At 39.8% G+C, this 18,009-nt stretch overlaps 2 protein-coding genes across 4 annotated transcripts in view; both read right to left on the reverse strand.

The window, feature by feature from the left end:
- The window catches only part of LOC102518253 (olfactory receptor 2AG2), a 39,489-nt gene that overhangs the window by 1,845 nt on the left and 19,635 nt on the right, over positions 1-18,009 (reverse strand). The window contains exons 3-4 of one of the 3 annotated variants that reach the window (XM_032489147.1): positions 14,478-14,591; positions 7,872-8,426 (exon numbers count right to left, since the gene is read on the reverse strand). In XM_032489147.1, the coding sequence (XP_032345038.1) occupies positions 7,872-8,236 (365 nt within the window). In that variant the 5' untranslated portion in view covers positions 8,237-8,426; positions 14,478-14,591. Of the gene's footprint in view, positions 1-1,026; positions 2,589-7,871; positions 8,427-14,477; positions 14,592-18,009 lie in introns of those variants that run through there. The other 2 variants (XM_032489148.1, XM_014554588.2) reach the window with 2 other exon arrangements.
- LOC102518010 (olfactory receptor 2D3-like) lies at positions 12,568-15,662 on the reverse strand. The gene is given in 2 exon segments (XM_032489150.1): positions 12,568-15,029; positions 15,031-15,662. Coding segments are annotated over 2 exon segments (921 nt in total). The 5' UTR covers positions 15,654-15,662; the 3' UTR covers positions 12,568-14,731.

Here is an 18,009-nt window from a genome sequence, read left to right on the forward strand (position 1 = left end):
AACCACACTCTCCAAGTGCCAGAGAGAAAAGGGATTCTAGATTGTCTGACACTACGAAATGATATGTTTGAGGTGGTGTCACTTTCAGATGTAAACCGTTAGGATCAATGCAAACATAGGTGTTTATTTTAAAACAGGTAATGATAAAATGTGAGCCTGGGATTACTCAGAAATATGATAAAGATGAGGACCTGCTCAGAATGATCAGTTGATTTGTTTTGGGGAGAAATAGTGAAAGATGTGGAAACAAAAGAGCTGTCCACTGTTGTACGCTGTAATCAGCCTCAATGATCCTAGCTTTCCTGTCTTGTCCCTGACCCAGATCCCCATTCTCCCTCCTGCAGGGCCAGGGTCTCCACACTGGATGGAAGAGGGAGATGGAAGAAGAGCTTATGTCAGGAAGCTGCTGCTGGTGTGTGGTACCCAATCCCAGAGAGAGGCTAGAAAAGGGAGGGATGTCACATTGGCAGAAATCAGCATCATGCATCATGGGAACCAGGCAGATAAATCCAACTCTGAACATATGTTAAAGAATCTGTAAGTGAAGTGTATTTCTGTAAATCACTTCATTCTATTGCATCATACATATTTTGACATTTCACTCCTTTCTATTAGCCTCTGCTGGGTCCACAGAATTTTACTGGTAGAAATGTATTAGAGCATCTACAAGACGATCATCTGCTCTTAGACGTCCCTTTGGAGGCATTTATTATCACACAGGTATAGACACTTTTTATCAGAGGCCAGCAAAGTCCATGGGATGTAAAGACAGGTCCTGATGCTTCCACCAGGAAGCAGATACCCAGGACTGATGTGTAGCACAGATTCTTCCATCAGTCCTCAGAGATTCCTCCTCATGTTTAGAAAATGAGGAATAGAGGGAATTGGGTTGGGGTACAGAGCCTAAGCCCCAGAGAACCTGGAGACAGTAGAGCTGAAGTTCTTGGGGTCTGCACTGGGCTCTGCCTCTCAACCCAACATTGCTAGGGGCTGCATAGCTCCCTGAAAGTGAGACAGTGCTCTTACCTCAGGTGGTGAGAAGCTCAGATGCCTCACCACACGGGGTATCCTGGAGACTGAGGTTCAAGGAAGTTCCAGTAGAATTGGAGAAGGAAGATAGGGCTTTTCCAGGAGTATCCAATTGGTTACATTTTTGTTGAGTTGGTTTTAAAGTCTAAGGAGTCTGACCAAGGCAGGTGTAGGGCTCCTTCTGTTCCTTCTTTTCTTCTGCAGGGCTTTTCTGGAGATGCAGTAAATACAGACAGAGCTAATACAGTCCTTGGGCAGTTTCTATGGAGCAAGAAGATGGGTTTCTTGTTCTCCAGCCTGTGGAGAAGGAGGAGAAACTGCTTCTCTCACAGAGCTCCTCGAGAATGATGCCCATCTGGCTCTGCAGCATCTGTCAGACTGAGTTCTGGGGTCCAGGTGCTCAGACTTTCATTTATACTTGCTAGGGTCTGGGAGAAAAGATGAAAGCAGCAGAAATCTGGGGGAAGTAGATATTAGAAGGGCTGCCCAAGGGAGATGCTGCATTGCCTGGCCTCACTGTCCCTGGGGCCAACAGTGGGCCAGGGCCTGTCCTCAGGGAGGCTGCTCAGTTTCCTCATCCCATGACCCACCCCCTCTGCTCTGTTCTCCCCTGTGTTCACAGGGACTTATCTTCCCAGCTGAAATGGCCTCGCCTGGAAATGCTGGTCCAGGAAACAAGATGGTAATGAATCCCTTTGGACACGTTTCCTGGCCTGGTATCCCTGCACTCTTCTCTCACTAAATGAGCTTGGAGGCCGTGGGCTTACTATCAAAGACCCCTTTAATAAAATAACTTCAGCAAGAAGAAAAATGATACCTCGGGTGTATATAATACAGTGGATGCAATGGTGATGACAGAACTTGGTTCAATACATGAGTTGGCAAGTTCAATTGACAAAGAATAGTGTATATTTGTATTTCAAAACAGTAAAACTAACATTCTTGACAAAATAACAAGATGTCAGGGGAATTTTTCTATGGGCACGTAAAGAAGTCTGTAGGAGCAGAACATTAAAAGCTTCATATTCATTTATTTAAAATTATCATTCCCTACAGTTCTTTTCATTTCTATTAAGATACAATTTTCATACAGTAAAATTTGCCTTTTTTAGTTTACAGTTTTGCAAGTTAGACATATGTGTAGAGTATATATCTACCACCAAAATCAAGACCTAGAAGTTGTATCAATCCCCCAAATTCTCTGGTGCCCTTTGCTAACCATATCCCGCCTTCACTCAAACCCCTGCCAACTGTCTGATCTGTTTACTTTTCATTTTATTTTTGCCTTTTTCATCACCTCATGTAAATGGTGTCAGACATTTTGAGTCTAGCTCCTTTCACTTAGTATAATATGTTTGAGATACATCCAAATTCTGCTCTTAGTAGTCCATTCCTTTATTGCTGAGTAGTATCCCATTGTATGGATGTATCATACTTTTCCACTCATCAGTTAAAGGACACTTGTGTTCTTTCTGATTTTTGTTGATTCTGAAAAAAGCCATTATAAACATTCATGTATGGCTTTTTATTTTATTTTATTGAAGTATAGTCAGTTTACAATATTGTGTCAATTTCTGGTGTACAGCATAATAGTTCAGTCATACATATACATACATATATTCTTTTTCATATTCTTTTTCATTACAGGTTACTACAAGATATTGAATATAGTTCCCTGTGCTATACAGGATAAACTTGTGGTTTATCTATTTTATACATATTACTTAGTAACTGCAAATCTAGAACTCCCAGTTTATCCCTTCCCACCCCATTCCCTCACCCTAGTAACCACAAGTGTGTTTTCTATGTCTACGAGTCTGTTCCTGCTTTGTAAATAAGTTCATTTGTCATTTTTTTAGATTCCACATAAGAGTGATATCATGTGGTACTTTTCTTTTTCTTTTGGACTTACTTCACTTAGAATGACAATCTCCAGGTCCACCCATGTTGCTGCAAATGGCATTATTTTTATTATTTTTATGGCTGAGAAGTATTCCATTGCATAAGTATACCACAACTTCTTTATCCAGTCATCTGTCAATGAACCTTTAGGTTGTTTCCATGTCTTGGCTATTGTAAATAGTGCTGTTATGAACATTGGGGTGCAGGTGTCTTTTCAAATTAGAGTTCTTTCCAGATATATGCCCAGGAGTGGAATTGCTATTATATGATATGTCTATTTTCAGTCTTTTGAGGAATCTCCATACTGTTTTCCACAGTGGCTGCACCAAACTGCATTCCCACCAGCAGTGTAGGAGGGTTCCCTTTTCTCCACACCCTCTCCAGCATTTATCATTTGTGGACTTTTGAATAATGGCCATTCTGACTGGTGTGAGGTGATATCTCATTGCAGTTTTGATGTGCATTTCTCTGATAATTAGCAATACTGAACATTTTTTCGTGTGCCTATTGGCCTTTTATATGTCTTCCTTGGAGAATTGCTTGTTTAGGTCTTCTGCCCATTTTTGGATTAGGTTGTTGGGTTTTTTTGTTAAGTTATATGAGCTGTTAGTATAGTCTGGAAATTAAGCTCTTGTCAGTCTCATCTTTTACAAGTATTTTCTCCTATTCCATAGGTTGTCTTTTTGTTTTGCCTATGGTTTCCTTTGTTGTGAAATAGCTTCTAAGTTTAATTTGGTCCCATTTATTTATTTTTGCTTTTATTTCTATTGCCTGGGTAGACTGCCCTAGAAGAACATTGCTAAGATTTATGTCAGATAATGTTTTGCCTATGTTTTCTTCTAAGAGGTTTATTGTGCCTTGTTTTATGTTTAAGTCTTTAAGCCATTTTGAGTTTATTTTTGTGTATGGTGTGAGGGAGTATTCTAACTTTATTGATTTACATGCAGCTGCCCAGTTTTCCAAACACCATTTGCTGAAGACACTGTCTTTTCTTCATTGTATATTCTTGCCTCCTTTGTCAAAGATTAATTGACCATTATTTCTGGGCTTTCTATTCTGTTCCATTGATCCATATGTCTGTTTTTGTAACAATACCATGCTGTTTTGATTATTGTAGCTCTGTAGTATTGTCTGAAGTCTGGGAGGGTTAATTCCTCCAGCTTCATTCTTTTCCTTCAGTATTGCTTTGGCAATTCTCAATCTTTTGTGATTCCTTATAAATTTTAGGATTATTTGCTCTAGGTCTGTGAAAAATGTCCCAGGTAATTTGATAGGGATTGCATTAAATCTGTAGATTGCTTTGGGTAGTATGGCCATTTTAACAATATTAATTCTTCCAATCCAAGAGCATGGGATGTCTTTCCATTTCTTTAAGTCATCTTTAATTTCCTTAGTGAGTGTTTTGTAGTACTCTTCATATAAGTCTTTCACTTCCTTAGTCAGATTTCATGTATGGGTTTTAGAGTGAACATAAAGTGTTATTCACTTGGGTAAATATCTTGTAGTGAACTTTCTTAGCTGTATGGTAAATATGTGTTTAAGCTGATTAGAAACTGCCCCTCTGTTTTCCATAGTGACTGAACCATTTTCATTCCCAATTTTATTCTCATTTTGCATATTATTAAGCTGTAAAGTAGAGGCTTTTAAAATTTTTATTCAAAATGAAGGTAATAATGCCTGAAAATTTTAAATCCTGGTCTTTCCAATTAGCATTTTTTTAAAAAGCAGTTTTAGGAAATGAGCAGGATTATTTACACAAGTAAAGAAGGTGAAATTCAACACAGATAATCATGCAAGGACACACACAGACACTCTTAAAGTTGGAGACTGGAAAACTTAATGATAAGTAAATCCTGTCTAGTTAGCAATTCTGGAAATATTTTTATAAAATTGATTAAAATTTTTCTGAGGTATGTGGATTATAAAGATTTATTGTATCTCCTATGGAATGTTAATCTCTAAGCCCCGTTAGACTCATTGGTAATCACATATAATGATATTAAAATTCACATTTACCATTTTATAAAATATATAAGCTATTATTCCCTTGTCAGACAGATGAGTCATACATCTCTGTCACTGCTGACAAGCACAACTGCAGGACTAGGGGGTGAGTGTGAAGGGGAGCCTGATTACAGTGGGATGAGTCGCGAATAGTAGAAAAGGACCAGAAGCTATAGGTACAGATAAATCTTTCAGGGCTATTTGCTCTGAAAAATGGAGTAGTATTAGCCTGGAGATAACCTTACTGCTATACGTATAAGAAGACAGTATATAGTCAAGCAATTGTAAGTAATAATAATCCATAATATGGAAGTATTACTTAGAATGCTAATAGGAAATTCAGCTATTTAGAAACACAATTAACTTACAGGCTCACCATAGATATCATACCAAAATAAATTACTGAGAGATTAAAGGTTGTTAAGCAAATCTAGAAGAAATATGGAAATATCCTCAGAAGTAAAAATGTGCATTGTAAGGGTAAAAATGCCTAATAAATACAAAGGAAAAAATGAATATATGAAACTATATAAATATTATAACACTACTCTATCTAACATATCTTGCTACCTATATATAATAAACTGAAAATAAATGTTGCCACATTTATAATCATCAAATTGTTTGGGACATTTGTCTATCAAGGGCTACCAAAAATCAATAAGATAAAACAAATTGGCAGTATAAACAAAAACATCTGTTACATTTTCATTGCTATGTTTAATAAATTAGCAAAGGGAGTCCTTATGAGACAACTCTGGAAGGAGTACCCTGAGGCAGGCATTCCCATATAATCCTAGGCAGCATGCAAAGAATTTGTAACTTTCCAAAAGCAATTTGACTCTTTGTAATAAGAATTTATATCCTTTCTTTGCTTATATCCCAATATTTCTACTTCTAGAATTAGACCTAACATAAAATCAGACCCTCACATAGGAAAATTGGGGGAACAAAATAAAACGTAAGCAAATCCCAGAATACATTACAGAGGACTCATATGATGATATTACATAGTCATATGATCAAATTGAATGTTTTTCAAGACTATTTACTAGTTATTCATATAACAGCTAGCATGGTAAAGCACTATCTGCCAGGCTCTGGTCTAAGTGCCTAATCATCTTACTTGATTCTCCTAAAAACATCATGAGATCATCATGAGTCTTAATATTATCACCACCTTTCAGATGAGCAAAGCGAGGCACAAATGGTTAGATTTAGTGTCCAGAGATGCACAAATGATAAAGGGGGAGCAGACATCACACTCAGCACTCTGGCCCCCTCACTCCCTGCCCCTCTCCCTCTACTGAAAAACACAAAAACGTCCCTTCTACACAAGAAAGAAAGTTCACCAAATTTTAAATGACAAAAAAGCAGGACTTTAACCAACATGTACATAACTATTCAGTAAAACATATGGACACCCCAAAAAATGAAAGGAAAACTTAATAGGTGATTTTTGCTTCTTTCTCAACTTCTGAATTTTCTGTCTTTATAATGAACTTGGATTAGTTCCACAGGTTAGCTTTAGCTTTTATATTACGGTTGATCTTAATAGATTAAGTCATTTAAGACAGTTTCCACAAAGAAAGAATTTCTGAGCTTTTACAAAGCACTATCCTCAGAAAAAAATTCCAACTATGTGAGCCAGGGTGTTTTGGAGCTTCTTAACTAAACAGATCTAAGTGCTCAGCTTTTCTTATAAATCTTGCCACATTGATAAATCAAAGGATACAAATAAAGCATATTCAAGCTAGCTAGAAAAATGAATTATAAATTGTATCCCTCCTTTCCTGTGGACACAGACTTGTACATATACAAACCTCACAACTGTTTTGAAGTTTCAAAACAGGTCTCTATATATGTAAATCACATTTTTTAAAAAGTCAAGCAATGTACACAACACATGACTCCCACTGCTATTGTATCTCTAATTCTCACTTGAAATCTGGGAACTTCCACATTCTATTCTATTGGTTTCTATATTTTAATTTCAGGCAGTATAAAAATGCCCCTTTTATAGCCTTTTCCACTATCCCAGAAGAGGTATATGCCTTTATTTGTGTAATCAATGCAAACTGCTCCTTAAGTCTGCAGTACCAATGCAGTCACAAATCAGTTATTCTTACCAATTGCTTGAACAACCATCTGTCTAACAGACAAGAAGCCCACTATATCTTCTGAGGATACTTCTCTCTATAACCATCTAAGAATCTTGTTCAAATGAAAGCAGTCCTCATCTGCTGTTAAAAGGTTACTGAACTTTGCTCAGTCTCTTACAAGCTGTATCAGTACTGCCACTACATGATATTGAGATTGAAACTTAGTCCCCTACAATGTCTACATGGTAACTGTGTCAGGAGGGTGTCCACAGTAAGTATTCTCCCAGGACCCTCCTCAAGGCCCCCATGACCTCCTTATTCCTCAGGCTATAGATGAGGGGGTTCAGGGCTGGCGTGACAATCGTGTAGAAGACAGAGATGATGTTGTCCTGCTTGGGGCTGTGGAGGGAACTGGGCAGGACGTACATGAACGTGGCAGCTCCATAGAACATGCCGACCACAGTCAGGTGGGAAGAGCAGGTGACCAGGGCTTTCTGCCTCCCTTCATTTGAGGGCATGCGGAGCACAGTGTATAGGATTAGTGTGTAGGAGGCAAGGATAGCAGAAAGAGGGGGCATCAGGAAGGTCACACCCATCACATACACCATGAGTTCATAGCTAGTGGTTTCTGCACAGGCCAACTTCAGCAGTGGTGGTATCTCACAGAGCAGGTGCCTGATCTCCCGGGCTTTGCAGAAGGGATAGTGCATGGTATACACGGTATATACAAGGGCACTCAGGGATGCCAGGACCCAGGATATGGCCACCATGAGCCAGCAGACCCTCGGCCTCATGAGGACCATGTAGTTCAGAGGATGACAAATGGCCACATACCTGTCATAGGCCATGAAGGCCAGTAGGAGGTCCTCTGCACCACCCAGTGTCAGTGCCAGGAACATCTGAAGGGCACATCCCCCAAAGGAGATGGTGTTGTCACTGAGCATGAAATCCACGATGGCCTTGGGAGTGACAACAGATGTGAAGAGGAGATCCATGAGGGAGAGCTGCCCCAGCAAGAGGTACATGGGCACATGGAGCCGGGCATCCACTGTGATGACCAGGAGCAGCAGGCCATTGCTGGTCATGGCCAACACGTACAGGACTGAGATCATGGCACAGAGCAGCTCAGGATACCCACTGTCATTCAGAATCCCCATCAATGTGAAGCCGCTTCCCAGGGTGGAGTTCCGGTGCTCCATTCTGTGTTGTTTCTTTAGTTGCCTAGAACCGAGTGGTCTTGATGAAAGCCTTTCTAGGGACAACTACCCTCGTTTTGTACTGTTTCTATGTCACACTGGGGTAGCTAATAGGATGATATCTTTTCCTCTTGGTGGCTAAGTCTGCCCTCTGTCTTCTGAATCTTTTCATTGAAGTATCATAAAGCATCATCTAAATTGGAAAGAAGCATGTTGTTAGTAGCCTATCATCTTTAAATAAGATACCCAAGAGAATGAACCCAAACAAACACCTTTGCAGATTGATAAAAACATCTATCTTCCTAATAAAGAAATACATTGCACATTGGCTTAAAATCCCAGTTGGTTTTCTGCTTTAAACATACTTGGGATTCTAATTCAATTTTTGAATTTTTTTTAATAATAAAACTCTACAGTGCCTGCTCCCCTAGAAGTGACATCTTCCTTCACTTTCCAGTCTCAGTGTTCTGGACAGATTTCTCAAAAAAGAATTTCTTTGCTCTTGTACCACTCGATCTCTTGTGTTCTTGAACTGTCTTCACATCCTTGATTTGCAAACTGCTACTCTGCTGGAGGGAGAAAGAATTCTGGACTGAACTGAATAGTCAGTATACTATAGATTTTGGAGGTAAACTTGTAGGAACAGTACAAAAGGTGTTTGCCTATTTTCAGGTAATAATAAGGTGTTTGCTTAGGAGGAATCAGGATGGAAACAAAAGTAATAGATGAAATTTGAAAAGGTATAGCAAGGTGTTTATGTTTAGGGTCCATGATAGAGGAGGTGAGCTATAACAGAGGGGATTTTATAGGGAAGTCCCAAAGCCATCTCATCACCTCAGAGGTCAAAGTAAGACCCTGAACTTCAAAAGGAGATTCCTCTATCTCATAATACTAACAACATGAGGAAGGATGCTGGTCCTGCTGAACCCTGAATCTATGTTAATGTACTAGTGGAAAGGTTTGAGGAGGAGAGGATGTGGAATATGTGGGGTGTGGAAGAATATTCACCAGCTTCCTCTAGATAAATTCAGACCTTTCATAGTTGGATGGAGGACTTAGGAAGAACTCAGAGAGAAGAGAATTCTCAACCAAATGTTCCATGTTTCTCTCATATCATCTGCTCCTTCTCCTCCTCTCTTCTGTTTATGTCATCATCCTTGTCAACTTAGAGTTGGGATCTTTAAGTAGTTGGATGATAAAATCCTTAAATTGGAAAGTCCATCTGATCTAGTTCCTTTCATTCATTCAATATTTACTAAGGACCAACAATTTATCAGGCACTTTATTTGCTAGGAAAATTGCATAGATGTGAAGAGCCCATTACACAAACACCTACAGACATCCGCTGGCAATAACTGATACGTCAAGGAATCTATAACATACTGTGAGTCCATGTAAGTGAGGTTTCAGGAAAGGAAACCTTTTATAATCACTTTTACAAGCTACAGGCTGAGGAGGAATATAAGGAGGCTAAGAAAAAAGGGTCAGCATATCATAACAGAGAGAGGGAATAGCATTTGAAGGTCAGAACACTGAAACAGCACAAGAATATCCTCCGTGCACGGGTGCCACAGTGAAGTCTAAGCAAGAAGCCAACCAGAAAAACAACCTCTTATAAAACTGTCTCTTGCTTCACAAAACCAGAACTATAGGTTTAAGCTAAGAAAGACTGGCTGGAAGAACGTCTTTCCCTATTGACATCAACAAAAAGACAAATTCAAAAACAGTTCTTAGTACTGTTCCTGGTAAATATCTGACTTGAAGTACTTTTGTTTTTGTTGTATTAAAAAGATGAATGGAGAGAGTAATTAAGGGAAGAAAATAATTAGCTGGTCACATTTATCCAGATTTCTGCAGCAGGAATTTGGACAGGATTTCAGAGAGCAGAAAAACCAGGACTCTAGTGATGATTTTTAAGACTCAGGATCTTTCCTATCTGCCTTCTCCCCTTTGATTCAGACCCCTGCCTTCCCTCCATCCATTCCCAAGTTACTCTCCCCCAGGCCACCTGAAGATAAATGTCAGAGATCACACACTGTGCCTACAGATGATGAGCCCCCTTTCTGAAAAACTGCGGGTGGTGAGCGAAAACCTCAGACCAAGAGAAGCCAAGAGAGACTGAGATTAGCAGAGGGGTGTCGTACTTCATAGGAGATGGTAGGACAAAGCCAATGAACAAGATGGAGCTAAAAATTTGGAAGCACATTTGTATAAATTATTTCTCTGTATCATTGCTAGTGTATCTGAAAAATGTCATGGACGTCAATTGGCTTTTTCTGTGGCTTTGGACTTTAGTGTCAAGCAGACATATACAGAAGAGATACTTCAACTGATTCTAGATGATCCTCTTCTGAAGTACCAATCTTTTAGAGGCACACATCAGACTATTAGAGGCCAGGATAATCTAGGTCCAGAGGTAGTACTGAGACTTCAGCCAGGACGCCAGTGTCAGCAAGTACAGGAACCCAGGCCTAGCCGGCGGAACAGATCAGTTGTGGGTGTACTTACATGTAAGAGTACTTCAAATATAGAAGGGAGTGGGTGAGTTATAAAGCCTGAGGGACTAGAGAATCTGAGAAACAGAGCAGTGAGGTCTTGACTCTATTTATCAAGACTTCCAGACTCCACTTAATTTCCTTAAAACAGAGACAGAGCCCTTACCTCAGATGGGGAGGAGCTTAGCCACCTAAGTACACCTACTGCCCTGTGATCCTTTGAGGGATGAAGATGTTCAAGAAGATGAAGATAGAGAAGGTGGCTCTTCTGGTAGGGTAGGATGTAGATATGTGTGTCTGAGATTAGAGATCAAAGACCCCTCCAGTCACTAGCATTGCAAGGCCTCTCTCAGGGTAGAAATGGATGCAGACAGGCAACTGAGAACCTGGAGCAGGATCCCAGGGAAGCAAGGAGCTAAATCTCTGCTAACTTCTCTTGTCCATTCTCCTTGTGAGAAAGCCTTCACAGCCTTGGCGTCATTTTGGCTGAGTTCTTGAGTCCAGGGACTCAGACTTTCATGTATTCCTATCCTGCTGGGATCCATGATAAAAGATGAGCACAGCAGGCACTGGGATAAAAAGGTATGAGAGATGCTGCCCAAAGGAGATGCTACACCAGCCTCACTGTCCCTGGGGCCACAGTGAAGTGGGGCCCTGTCCTGGGGGAGGCATCATGGTCTCATCCTCTTAGTTGACATGACCTCCCCTGAATATGTTGCTCCAGGAAACAAGATTTTAATGAATCTCCCAGGCATTTCTCCTCGCCTCCAAGTCTTGCAAACTTGACCCACTAAATAAGCTCTGAGGCCTGAGGGCTTTTCCCCCCATATGGATTTAGTGAGGCTGTTTCCAAAGCGCTGACTAAAAAGAGTCAGTGAATTACCTAAGAAGCAAGGGCCCCTGGCTAGCTCTCTGTCCAAATTATAAAGTAGGTGTTATGGGTGCTGTCAACACTGCCACTCCCCATCTCCCAATTTGTGCCTCTAGCCTGGGCTATTGCCAGCTAGAGGGAACTGAACTTGGCAGCGCTTCTGTTCATGTCAAGCCTTCCTTCCTTGACCTTCAATTAGCATCAAAGCCTGATTTATTGGACGTTTCTATACCTTTAAGTTATTTGTTACTCTTTTTTCTCCCGTTAATGCATAAGCACACATATATGCATGAATGCATACATGTCTCTGCTCTCTGTGTCCTGTGGGCTCAGCTGCTCAGAGCTCTGGGGTGATGACACAGCACCTGCCTCTCCCTATCACTCTTTAATTCATGCCATTGTCTCATCCAACTTTTTTTTGCCAGGTCCTCCTCATGCTTTAGTCTCTCTATAATCACTTATTTTCCAGTTAGTTCTGAAACTGCTGCTGAAGTTATATATTCTTTCTTTGAACTTCAAGAAAATAAAGATAAGTTTTCATTTTCTGATTATAAAGAGAATACCCTCAAGAAAATGATTGTACCAGTACCAGAAAAGAAAGAAAATACAAGCTCTTTTAATTTTTCTTATTGTAAAATAAACTTACCTAAAAGAAGGTTTTAGACATATAAAATGTAAGAGCAACACTATTCACAACAGGACAAAAGCTAGAAATACCCCTTAGGTCCATCAATAGTGGAATGGATAAATTTTAACACTAAGAGGTATCATACAGTAATCAAAACAAAGGAACCAGAAGGACACACAAATGAAGCAAATAACTCAAGAATCTAATATTAAGTGGAAAAAACAGTCCTAAAGATGATTTATCATGATACACCTTTTATAGAGTTAAAAACTCAAAAGAAAAAATCTTGTTTGAAGAATACCTCTGTGGATTCAGTAAAACTATGTAAAATAGAGCAAAGGGAATGATGGACATAGAATTCGGAATAACAGTTACTACACTGAAAGGAGGCAGAGAGAAGGATGGTGGTGAGCCAAATAAGGATATAATTGGGATTCTAGCTTTTGTTTTGACTGGTGAATTTATGGTAATAATGAATTTAGTCCCTACATACCTGACTTTCAATCTTGCTCTTAACTTCATAGATAAAGATAGCACAGGTGTTTAAATTCTTCAGACATTTATTATCTTATATAGGAACTATCTTCACTCTTCAGCCTTTTAATTCAGAGGCATAAGTATGCCTTCTCCACTTTAGAGTTGACTTCTCCAATTATTACTCATATTCTGTCTTTCTTATCTTCACTGCCTGCTCTATCCCTCTGCTCCTTCACTGACATGTTCTTGTATCATAAGCTCTCCTGTAATCCTCTGATTTAACTCCTGAATATAATCAAGATTTCCCTGTGCAAAAAAAAAAAAAAATCCTTTCATTTTCTTTTCCTTTCAGACCATTTCTCTAACTTCCTCCAATTTTTTGCAATAAATTTCTTAAAAAGCGTTTATAAGGGAGGGATCTGGGATATCTACACACCAACTCTCCTCAGTAATCAATTAGGGCTTGGTTGGTGCATGGGACATTAAGTCCCTGGGCCATTCTGGCCTTCTGGGCAAGTGGGAAGAACTGACATGTCAGCCAAAGAAAGTCCTGATGCAAAAGACACAGATATTGGTGTTGGAAGTCAGCATGCCCTGAAACAATAAGGGGCAAAAGCATATGTGTAGGGCACTGCCCTCATTTGCTACATTGTAAGTTAAAAGGAGGCCTTTAGGGTAGACCCTAATTCAGTCTAACTGGTGTCCACTCTTTTCCCACTGGAAGAATCTCTCTTTCCATCCTCACCCCAGTTCAGTGATTACTTTTTCCTGCCCCCAAATATTTTTGGTGGTTGTTCACACCAGCCACTTTTAGTACCAAATCTTATAATGGCATTTTTGTAACTCCTGTCCCGGTCATCAAATTAAACTAAAGTTTCTATATTTGGTCTAAATGTTATGTTGTCTTTCTCCAACCTTCTTGGGCTAACAGCTTTTTATACATCCATAGTACTAGAAAGCAGTCTGGCAGCAATGTTACTCAGATTCCTTTCACTGGGGGCTTGGTGGAATGTGTGAGGGAAAAGAAGCCCCATTCAAAGCAATGAGCCTAATCCTTGTTCCTTGTGTGCATGGAGCAATTTTAAGTCTTACTACCTCACCATCACTGTATGCTCTCGTATGTAAAAAAAGAGAGAGAAACAGAGAATTCTGACAGGATAAAAATCAAAATGTTGGCAGGACTTACTTCTCGAGTGGGGGATTAGATGTGATTTTATTTGTATTTTTAAAATACTTCTCATATTATTCCTTCTGTAATCAGAAAAGGAAACGTTTAAGTTTATTTCTTAGTGTGGATCTCACCTCCCCCGCTTTCAGAAAAGAAACAAGAGCAATACATTTGAAAGCACTCCCACAATGTATTGGTTGAGTGTGAGACTGCAGAGAGAAGGATGAGGAGGGTGTGGAAAACGATTAGGAGACGGATGAGACTGGCCTGAGATAAAGTGGTGTTTAGTCAGAGAGTGAGCAGGAATCAGTCAGTGCTATTGGCAGAGAATTTCACACAGATAAGCTTTGCCTGTCTCAGACAACAGACACACTCACGCACACAGACATTTCTTCCTGAAATAGTTTTCTCTAGGCATTTTCTCTGCCCCATTGCTGCTCGCTGAAATCATATCCCCTACTAATAAATCGACCTCTTTTCAGTAGAGTCACTTTCACAAAACATTCCTGATCTTCAAATAAGCTATTGTCCTTGCTTTTGATCCCTACAGTATTTTTATTTCATCTTAAAATATTCCTTCTTTATTTAACCTTTAAAACAATTACCTTTATATTTGTGTTATCCTGTGGATTTCAAGTTATTTTCAGAAAGACACTGTTTTACTTGTATTGTGAGGTTCTGGGTGCGCTGTTCGCGCAGAGCAGGCATTTAATGAATACCTGTAGGGAAGAAAATCAACTGAAGAGAAATAAAACAAAGAGAGGAAAGGTCACCTGGGGCTAGTAGATCTATTGTTGTCAATCACAACGCCCTAAGTACTTTTTTGAAAATGTCAGAAATCACTGCCTCTGAACATGGACTATCGGCCCGCCAGCTTCCTCAGAGCCCCTTTCACATCCTTGTTCCTCAGGCTGTAAATCATGGGGTTCAACATGGAAGTCATAACAGAATAGAACACAGAGATGACCTTATCCTTTTCACTCATTGTCTTGGAATTGGGTCTCATGTAGGCAAATATTCCAGAGCCATAGTAGAGAACCACAACAGTGAGATGGGAGCCACAAGTAGAGAAGACCTTGAGTCTCCCCTCCCCTGACTGCATCCGAATCACAGTGGAGATAATATTCCAGTAGGAGACCAGGATGAGGGAGACAGGCCAAGAGAATAATTACACCCATGGCAAAGAGGGCCACCTCAGCATCGTAGGTGTCAGCCGAAGCCAGCTTCAGGAGGGCAGGAGGTTCACAAAAATAATGATTAATTACATTCTGTCCCTGGTAGGGCAGACACAGTGTAAATGCACTGTCCACTGAACAGACAAATGCCCCACTGATCCAGGACACTATGGCCAACTGGACACAAACCCTCTGGGTCATGATAGTAGAATAGTGCAGGGGCTTGCAGACAGCCACATAGCGGTCATAGGACATCACCGCCAGCAGTGCACACTCCGTACACCCTACCAGGAGGAAGACAACTAACTGGAGTGAGCACCCAGCAAAGGAAATGGTTTTCTTTTTTACCAGGAAGTGGGCCAACATCTGGGGAACGATGCTTGTAGAGAAACAAAGGTCAGCAAAGGACAAGTTTTTGAGGAAAAAGTACATGGGAGTGTGAAGTTGAGAATCAGTTTGGATAAGGATTATAATGAGCAGGTTTCCAAATACAGAGAGAAGGTAAACGATCAGGAAAACACAGAACAGCAAGATCTGAATCTTTGGATCCTGCGATAATCCCAGCAAGATAAATTCAGCCACAAAAGTTTGGTTTCCTTCTCCCATTGATGTTTATTGTTGTTTACCTGCCATTAGAAAGAGAGCAGATGCATTCTGAATGTTTGATTTCACAAGCTTTATAAACAAGCGCAATGTTAACCTTGGTGGACTATTTGCTTTCAGCTGCTTCCTAACAGGTGCCAGTTAGCATTAGGATGCATGTTGTTGTTTTCACCAATTTACATAGGTTTTTCCTTGCTTTTTACACGTTTTTCCTTGCTTGATCCACTTGGTAGGCTGAGTATCATACTATAAATGGCTTCTTGACTAATCCTGATGTCAACATAATTTGTATATTGCTAAATTACTGTGAAGATGCATTAAGGGAATTGTCTTTGGTTCAATTTCATTTTTTCTTCCCAATAAATATTTTGTACTCACCTGGATTAGCAGTCTAAGAATGAAGTGAACTTCTTTAGTCAATAAAAAAACACTTTGGCTTTTATATTTCAAAATTTAAAAAAAAATAGAGGTCAATGTCAATGTCCATGGACTATATCCTGACACTTGTACAAATATTTCACATGATAAAAAGTAGTATAAAATATGAATGAACTTAATAAATGAAATATAATGAGATTTTCATGCCCAGGGCCTTGTTGTAGTGAACAAAGCCAGGACCAAGCAAGAGCTTGAACTTCTGAACTGGGTATTAGCATATTTCACAGCCCCATGACACAATCTCAGCTTGCCCCTGATCTTAGCTTCAGCTATGGTGGGCGGTTCTGATTCCCCTGGCAGCACTAACGTGCTACCTCAGAGAGCTCCTGCCTGTCTTTAAGCATTCTGCTCAGGGTGCTGGAAGTCTGAGCAAGTTAATGCCTGAAAGGCAGCCACTGCCCAACCAATGGGCAATGGGAGTTGATGAATAAATGCACCAGCCATCTCTGGGATGCACTCTGTATGCTTCTCAGAAGTTGGGTTCTTAGGATTAAGCCCCCATTGTCCAGGCCGTGTTTACCACCACCACCACCACCACCACCACCACCATGACTACTACAACTATTGTTTCCCCTAAAGAGCTTTTTAGAATTTTTTCCCTAATTCATTCCTCATGAAATTTTAATGGCACAGATATACTGTATATCTATTTATGTACTCCCCTTTGGAGGCTCACAAACCATTGCAATATCTAAGATTTCTTTCTCTTTCCAAGAACCTTGGGGTCTATATTGCCCCCACAGAGAATGCATGGTCTACAGAAACAGCTCCAATAATCCACGCTTTATTTGTGTTTAATTGTTTCCTGTCTCACTCTTACTGCTTTCTTTCCCAAGTTCCTGAAATCACTTTTAAAATAAACTACCTGCACGCAAGCTCTTAGGCTCTGCTTTCTAGGACTATAAAAGTATGGGACGTGAGATGGAAGTCTGATGAAGGCACTATGGCTAGGCTGCCTTCTTCAGCCAGGGAGCCCCAGCTGTGTCTGATGATAACAATGAACATTTACTGAGCGCTAGCAAAGCCAACATGCATCAAAGGTCAGTTTGAATCTGGTGCCATTGGTGACTATACAGTTATCACACCTTTACCTTTAAGACTCAGATTTCTGGATTAGATTTGCCATGTAGAAGACTTCGTGAGAGATATAGGATCCTAACTATTGTGTCGAGGGCCTTGTCTGAGGGTAGTAGAGCATGCTACTACTAACACTGGTAACAGTGGTAATTGATAGATTTAAATTACCTAAAATCCATAGCAAGGCTGGCTTCAAGTGAAATTCTATCCAAACACTCCACGTTATAGCCTCCTACATAGTCTTCATTGTCAACTGCATCCTAGCAAGTATGAGGGCTATGTGATTTCTTGCTCTCATCTAACAATAAAAATAGTTTCTTTGCAACAACATTCCCACCAAAGGTACTGAAGGAAAGTCGGATGTAGAATAGGGTCAGATTTCCTGCAAAAATACATATCCACAAAAAAATCAGGGAATTTTGAGCAAAGAAAAAAGGATTTAAAAAAGATAGCCAATAAAATTGATGCAACATTGTAAACTGACTATACCTCAATAAAAAAATTAAAAGATAAAAAGATAGCCAACAAATATCCAAATCAGCTGTATATTTTCCACTTTATTTTACAACACGTGCCAGACTCCAATGCAAAAATCTGATGAAGAGAACACACACAGTGGCAAAAAAAATAATTTAACAGAAAGTACAAAGAATTCTTTTTTGGTCTTGGGATAAGAAAAAAAACTAATTAGGACACCAGATTCTTTGGCCACAAAGATAGGCATCTGACTACATGTTTGTTGCTTCACTTATTCAAGGGGCAATCATCAAGTGTCATATTCTAAAAAAGCATCATTACTTTTAAAGAAATGGTGACAAAGGCAGAAAGCTTCTTTTTCTGTTTT

The sequence above is a fragment of the Camelus ferus genome, chromosome 10 (genome assembly GCF_009834535.1).
Source record: "Camelus ferus isolate YT-003-E chromosome 10, BCGSAC_Cfer_1.0, whole genome shotgun sequence".
NCBI classification, from domain to species: domain Eukaryota; kingdom Metazoa; phylum Chordata; class Mammalia; order Artiodactyla; family Camelidae; genus Camelus; species Camelus ferus.